Raw genomic sequence first — 8,406 nt, forward strand, 5'->3', positions numbered from 1 at the left:
GGGTCGACATGTTGGAATTGGAATTGATGCTCTGAAGACACTTGTTGAGTCTAACCCAAGGCAACAAACTCGTGAAATGGCCATGAAATTGCATGTCTCATATGAAACAAAACGTAAACATCTAAGGAATATGGGAAAACTCTTTAAAGAAGATGTTTGGGTGCCTCACGAACTCTCCGATGATCATCGTTTCCAACGTGTGAACGTTGCTTCATCTCTTCTGGCGAGTGATGCGCGTGAACCATTTTTTGACAGAATTGTCACATGTGATGAAAAATGGAATCTCTATGCAAATAATAAACGCCAAAAACAATGGCTCAGTCCTAAAAAAAACACTTCCAACCCCTAAACCTGGACTCCATCCGAAGAAAGTGATTCTTTGCATTTGTTGGGACATCAAAGGAGTAATTCATTTCGAACTCAATCCACGGCGAACTGTCAATGCAGAGATCTATAGTCAGCAACTGGAACGCTTAAATCAAGCCCTTCATCAGAAACGCCCTTCACTCGTCAATCGGACAGGTGTTCTTCTTCTCCACGATAATGCACGTCCACATATGACACGTTTGACGCAACACAATATTATGGAGTTGGGTTGGGAAGTTCTCCCCCACCCACAATATTCTCCAGATACGCCACCATCAGATTACCAACTCACCCTGCCACCGTGACGACCCTAAACTTTGGTGGGCCATCGCTGCTGCATACTTTATCTGGATCTAAATAAAATATATAGCTACAAACTTTAGCCTAGAATCTCCATCATTTTCGCCATCTCCTGTTTGCACGATTCTTACCACTCCTTAAAGTTAGCTTCAAAGATGGCTACTCTATGTGCAGTATCTATAAAATTCGCAATCACCCAATGTTGGCTATGATTCGATAGTTGCCATCAGCCATCATCGTGATTGCCGATCCGATGCTCGAAACTGAGCTTGGTGCTACATTGTAAACTACAGTTTAAATATTTATGTTGTGGGAGACAGTCTAGACATTTGTGTAACGTTTTAGATCTTAGTGTAAATTGGCCAAAATGAATCATGATTCTGTCAGCAGCGTCGTGTCCAAAAGAGCAGGAACCTCATACATAAACAAATGATACGAGACATCAATACAGTTGTAACAACAAATTAATAATCGCAATGATACATGTGCCATGCCTGCCGTATAAACATTAAGTTACATCCACGTCCTTCACGCAGCTATATACGTATGCATGTAGTAGATTATTAGGATCCATATAAACCACAGACTACATTAAAACGACTGGTGTCAACGGTTATACAGCCGCTGTTATTTGCTAGGTAGTTAAATATACTTAAAAACTGCCCTACACAATGCGCAATGATGCGTTTAGTAATACTGCCCAGGTTTCATTACAATACTCATAGCCATTTTTGCCATAGACTGGCGGAATAATATTAAATAATAATAAATAACAAATGGGCGATCCCTATTATGAACCACTACTGTGGTTCATGATTAAAGTACATAAAAAAACATGATGTAATGGGTTTAGTTTAACAACCCCCCCCCCAACCGCCCCTCCGATGGATAAGCGGGAAGTGTACATAACGCTAAAAAAGAAATAAAAAAAAAATCGGGTTTCCATACTTGCGGTGGGCACATAGCAGGTAGCCCATTGTGTAGCTTTCGAGCTTAATAACAAAACAAAATAGTTTTGTAAGTAAAAACGTGAACGTCAAGCTTTATTAACCTGGTGAAAAGATGACTTGGAAAACGGGCAATCACCTAGTTAACAATTCGTAGAAAGATCCGGCACAGGATGATTGTGTTCTGACTTTCTCTTGAACAACCAGTTTATCACGAATGCAAATGAATAATTTTTATTTATGAAATCTCTCTGAAGAATCTCCAAGTTATTACACGTAAATACAACCCAATCTGAGTTGTTAACGTGTGTTATCGTAGGTTTCGAGATAAGATAATAACGTTTTTTATTATCGCATTACTTGTTTTAAAGACTGGTGGAATTTTACCTTTCAGTGAGTTAGTGACGGCCATACACTTAAATCCTGACGTAACTATTTCATCCTGACAGCTAAATAACCATGGTTACAATATATCCTATAGTTACAATATGTCACCCATTTCTTTCCTTCCTGGTTTTTGTTTTTTCATTTTATGATACAAAATATGTTAACGCAGAATCGGGTCGGGTGTGGCCTAGTAATTAGCGTGTTCGAGCTGTGAATCCGAGGGTTCGTGGCCTGTTGACAAAAAAAAAAAAAGACACTTCCACTTTGGGGATTTGAGCACGACATAAGTTGGTTATTTGTTTTTACCACACAATGGGTAAACTGTGCGAGGAATCGAACCAAAGATTTTTGAGTTGTAAGCCTGTAAACTTACATTTGACCCTGGCGGAACAGCAGGACACGAGATAAAGGGGTGGCCATAACACTTTTTGCGGACATTCTCAAGTAAACGAATAACGTAGATTTTTCCAGTCTTAAAACATAGACTACAAGTTCCAATTATAGCTAAGAAACATGGAAATACACCGGCGGAAATGGAAAAAAGGGACACGACACATGGAAATACACCAGCGGAAATTGAAAAGGGGGACACAACACATGGAAATACACCAGCGGAAAATGGAAAAAAGGAACACAACACATGGAAATACACCAGCGGAAAGGAAGAAATAGGGACAACACATTGAAATACACCAGCGGAAATGAAAAAAAAGGGGGGGGGACACAACCTACATTAAATAAAATGCAAAGTGTAAATAAATTTTAAACTAACCTCTAAACACGAATGCAAAATTGTGATGTCGTAATTGGTGAAAGCAAAAACTAATCCTGGCCTAGTTCAGTCGAGCCAGCCTAACGGCAACCTGGTGAACTACAAACACTACTTCATGATAAGAAGGTCAAGTTGACTCGAGTAGATCCGAAAGTCGCCAAATTGAAATTTTAAAATGACAACGAGTTACTTACTTTTTGTACTTTCCTGTTGACACAACGTTTTGTGCAAACGTTTACTTAATTTCACCGTTGTAATTTGGAACTGTAGGATCAAACACAAGAGACTTAAAATTGGTTTTGTTTATTTTAGAATTTCGCACAAAACTACTGGCGAGTTATCAACGCTAGCCGTCCCTAAGTTAGCGACGATAGACTAGTATAGAAAAGGCAGGTAGTCAACATCCCTCACCGCCAACTCTTGGGCTACTCTTTTTACCAATAAATAGTGGGATTGACTGTCACATTATAATGCCCCCACGGCTGAAAGGGCATGTTCGATGTGACGGGATTCGAACTTGCGACCCGTCAATTATGAATCAAACTAGGCCATAAGAAAAAAACATCACGGATAGTCAATATAAGTCAAAACTGTGGAATAACAATCGTGCACGAGCTCTGAAGCACAATACGAACCATTGATGTAAATGTAAAAGTTAACAAAATTGTATTTCAATCAATTCACTCCTTTCATTTCACGACGACTTAAAAAAAAAAGCCGACATTTTAACGAAATCTCAATAAATACCCAAATCAAGCAATTGGAACTTTTGTACCAATGACAAAAATATCACGCTAGTCTTTTACCAAAATGAGATGTTTTCTTTAAACTTCCAATTATTTTTGTTATAACACACATGATCTGGCTGTAAACTAATAGTTATGTATGCTATAAATCATGACTGAGCTCATGAATGATCGTAACATACATAGGTCATGAGTAATAACCTTGTGCTTTCGTCACGATGACGAGGCCAACGTAGTCGACGTTGAAAACAAAACTGGAACGCAAAATAGTACTAGTGAACCAGTGGGCCTGTGGCCCACATTTACAGGGCCACTATAATACAAATGTAATGTTTGAACTACTATTTTGCACCTTTTCAATTTAACTATCATTGCCGCTATAATACAGATTTAATGTATTTAATCAAGTTACGAACTGTAATTAGTAGGCCTACTTAATTACGTGCTCTAATGTAAATCAATGCCAAATTTGGGGTATGCTTTTGGGGAATCTCCGTAAACGTGTTTTTGCGAAATACCCGGGTTCCCCAAGGGGTTGGGTAAAGAATCTTACCTTTGGGAGAACCTCCAGACCGAGACGATTCGTTTGGTACCTCTTAGCAGTCGGTGGAGTCAGCGGTTTAAGAGGAGTCACGTGACACACACAGACACCGAATCTTATTATATAAGATACACGACAGGTGCGGAAGAGTCAATTTTAAAATCCATGAAAAATGTAATATTCTTTTAGCTGTTGTCTATTTTTAAGCACAAAGCTACACAAAGGGCTATCTGCGCTCTGCCCACCACGGGTATCGAAACCCGGTTTCTAACGGTATAAGTCCGCAGACATACCGCTGTGCCACTAAGGGGGGGTGCAGTTCCTTTATAATCATTTACGTATTTCGAACGATTTGTAGGCGTTCTTTGAATTTTCAGCGCAGAGCTACAAAATCTGATAAAACTGTGCTCTGTTCACCGCGGAGAATCGAACCTGGATTTTATCGTTGCAAGTCTGTAAACTTACAGCTGACCCACCAGGGAAGAGTGATCTCCATGTTGCTTGAATCAACAATGACTTAAACATCAAGTGTGAAAGGAACGAAAGTTTCTCGAGAATAAAGTTACTTTTGATGTAAACAAATGGCACTGCATGTTAATACAGCCAAGTGATCCAACAGCATCACTTAAAATTACAGCACTGCTAAGAAAACACTGCTTAATGTAACGTGTTGGTGTGATAATGAAAAACATATATATTCACTATTTTCTGCCCCCAAATATTACAAAACATCCAAAATGTTATCAATACAACGAAACAGAAAACTACAACAGCTATGTCTACTTACATTCTGATTGGGAATACTTGTACGGTGACTGATAAGGTTGCAGCGCCACCTGGCAGGAGGATTTATAGTATTGTGTACTTCCAGAGGAAGGTGATTTTGATGTTCTTGGAGAGACTGAAATTAGAAAGTATTCGCATAAAACTGTTAGGCCTAAGAATAAATAATTTAAACTATCAATATCCAGTTTAGAACCGATCTCTAACAGAAGACTTGTAAGAAAATCCGTCAAGATTTCACACAAGAAAACACAACTTATAAAAATCATGGTCCTATATACCGACCGTCATAAACAAAAATTAAACTGCTTCCCGGGCCTCAGCTCTAGAATCTTGATACAGCCAGCAACGCCCCCTGGTTATTAAACACATTGTTTGTTCAGAAGAGACAGTGTAAACAAATTATGTGTACAGATAGAACTGGTATAAACAGATTACACTTCTACAGAGGGAGACAGTTTGACAGATTACAGTGGAGGGACAGTGTAAATAGATTACATTTATACAGAGAGAACTGGTATAAACAGAGGGAGACAGTTTGACAGATTACAGTGGAGGGACAGTGTAAATAGATTACATTTATACAGAGAGAACTGGTATAAACAGAGGGAGACAGTTTGACAGATTACAGAGGAGGGACAGTGTAAATAGATTACATTTATACAGAGAGAACTGGTATAAACAGATTACACTTCTACAGAGGGAGACAGCATGACAGGTTATAGAGGAGGGACAGTGTAAACAGATTACATTTATACAGAGAGAACTGGTATAAACAGATTACACTTCTACAGAGGGAGACAGCGTGACAGGTTACAGAGGAGGGACAGTGTAAACAGCCTAGATTTGTTTAAAGACATAACCGAAACGTTATTTTTAAATTGAACAGTTCCTTACTCTCCGAGGATTTATAAGGAGTTTTAGGGGCATATCCTCGGAGGGTAATTAACCTCTAATTTCAGAAGTTGATTTTCCTTTGGCACCTTAAGTTGGAGTCTTTTACTCCTTTTGACTAGTCTGAAAAACGTTCCTGTACCACATCAACAAAGAAGATTGGATTACCTGAGGCCGGCTGTAAGATAGTTTTGGCTTCGTCTGTACTAACATGACCGCTACTACTATCGACGTCTGAAACTCCACTATCAGATGGACTTGGTGGTAGGGAACCTAAAATAAACACAGATGTTTCAACCTTACATGATTTGTGGTTCGACAAATCTGGATCTTCTGGTAGCTATAATTAAAAACATAAAACTATAACACTTTCGAAATGTGAACAACACGAAACACTGAGTAATTTCCATAACTAAGTTAATACATTATTAAACAAAAATTCTGTACAAACATTGACCAGAGGTCATATATTCACAGGGGCTGTGCTATTGTTCTGCGGACATCTAACTGGAACTTGTCACGTACTAAATAAGACACTAAATCTATATGCGTTTTTGTAAACTTACAGTAATTTACAATATTAAATAAAATAAAATATATATTTAAGTTATTAGATAAGATTCAATAGAAAACTTTAGATTCCTTAAACAGTAATTACTGCATTAATTGGTTTTGTATGGTTGTTGTTAATTACAAAGCTACACAATTGGCTATTTGTGTTCTGCCCAGCACGGGTATCGAAACCCGTATTTCAGCGTCTAAAGTCTCCAGACTTATCAGTGAGCCACTGGGGACATCTACTTTGGCAAAATGTGATAGGCATGGTTAATAAAGCTGAATATCTGACAATTCTGCTTCGATGGTTGGTAATACCGCTAAGAAGGCTCCCCCAACCAAGTCAGTTGTTCTTGGGTTAAGGGCCGAAAACACCGCTATCAGCGACGATACCCAACTGATGACCTAAGTGGTATTTAAATTATTATTGACTGTTATTGTATATTTTAGCAGCTTTTCTGGTAGAAGATCTTACACAATTGGGAATTATCAAACAGGCGGATTCGAGGCCATAATGCCATTAAACCCTCGACATTACCTGTTAAAAGAGTTAAACTCGAGGCCAAAATGCCATCAAAACCCGCGACATTACCTGTTTAAACAGTTAAACTCGAGGCCAGAAATCCATTACACCCGCGACATTACCTGTTAAAAGAGTTAAACTCGAGGCCAAAATGCCATCAAAACCCGCGATATTACCTGTTTAAACAGTTAAACTCGAGGCCAGAAATCCATTACACCCGCGACATTACCTGTTAAAACAGTTAAACTCGAGGCCTAAAGCTATTAAACCCGCGACATTATCTGTTTAAACAGTTAAACTAGAAGCCAGAAAGTTATCATACCCGCGACATTACCTGTTAAAACAGTTAAAGGCACTCTTTAAACACGAATCAAACTGGACAAAGAATAATTGATACGAAAATATCTTCTTAGCTGACCAGTTCAGACAGAAATCAAAATGTTTATATTTCGTCAAGTGTTTATTTATTTATTTTTTTACCAACACCTTTTCTCTCGTGACCTCACACCACTTGAAACGTGCTGTTTATTTGAAGGACAACGTTAGTGAGGCTCACTTTTCTTGGTTTAGTCTTGACCAGTTCTGCACGCGCTTTAGGTTAGGAGGTCAAATATATTTATACTATAACTATAGAAAATAGTTAATATATTTTTTTTTAAATCCAATTTTTAAAACGTCAGTACTGTTTGAGAAAACTAAAATCAATCATTTCTAAATTAAGGAAAAGACAGCCACGTGCGTGTTTACTGCTCCCTTCCCAACTAATCTATACGAGAAATAAAGCAGAAGACAGGAAGTGATAAAATCTATTACAGGATGATCTATATGCTCTACAGACCATGACTAGAGGTACTACAATGGTTTGTTTTGAATTTCGCGCTAAGCTACACGAGGGTTATCTGCACTAGCCGTCCCCTAATTTAGCAGTGAATGACTAGAGGGAAGGCAGTTAGTCCTCACCACCCACCGCCAACTGTTGAGCTACTCTTTTACCAACGAGTAGTGGGATTGACCGTCACATTATAACGCCTCCACGACTGAAAAGGGACGGGGATTCGAACCCGCGACCCTCAGATTGAGAGTCGAGCGCCCTAACCACCTGGCCATACTACAATGGGATATACATAAAAACGGGAATTTTGTATGATACTGGTGATGTTCCACAAGTTATCTGTTTGTGACGTCACTCTGACGCTTGTTACAGATTGTCCGAATTTCATTTAATTATGCTTAGGAAAACAGTCGTTATTACACTCTATATATAATGTTTAGTAATGAACTTCTAACTTTGACATGGGTCATGGCCCTACTTAAAGTCTCTAAACCTTTTATCATTACCATGGCCACAATCGAAGCCTTCCAACCTTGTATTGTTTGTTACCATGGCCCTAAGCGAAGTCTCCCAATCTTTTATCGTTACCATGGCCCTAATCACAATATTACAGCTTATATCGTTACCATGGCCCTAGCCCGGCATGGCCAGGTGGTTAGGGCGCTCGACTCGCAATCTAAGGGTCGCGGGGTCGAATCCCAGTCCCACCAAACATGCTCGCCCTTTCAGCCGTGGGGGCGTTATAATGTGACGGTCAATC

At 39.0% G+C, this 8,406-nt stretch overlaps 1 protein-coding gene across 1 annotated transcript in view; it reads right to left on the minus strand.

Moving 5' to 3' along the window:
- LOC106468473 overlaps window positions 1-8,406 on the minus strand; it is a 55,886-nt gene that overhangs the window by 36,605 nt on the left and 10,875 nt on the right. The window contains exons 3-4 of the mRNA XM_022396802.1: window positions 5,905-6,009; window positions 4,847-4,960 (exon numbers count right to left, since the gene is read on the minus strand). Coding sequence (XP_022252510.1) covers window positions 4,847-4,960; window positions 5,905-6,009 — 219 coding nt within the window. The remainder of the gene's footprint in view (window positions 1-4,846; window positions 4,961-5,904; window positions 6,010-8,406) is intronic.

Source organism: Limulus polyphemus, unplaced genomic scaffold (assembly GCF_000517525.1).
Source record: "Limulus polyphemus unplaced genomic scaffold, Limulus_polyphemus-2.1.2 Scaffold3018, whole genome shotgun sequence".
Lineage (NCBI taxonomy): Eukaryota > Metazoa > Arthropoda > Merostomata > Xiphosura > Limulidae > Limulus > Limulus polyphemus.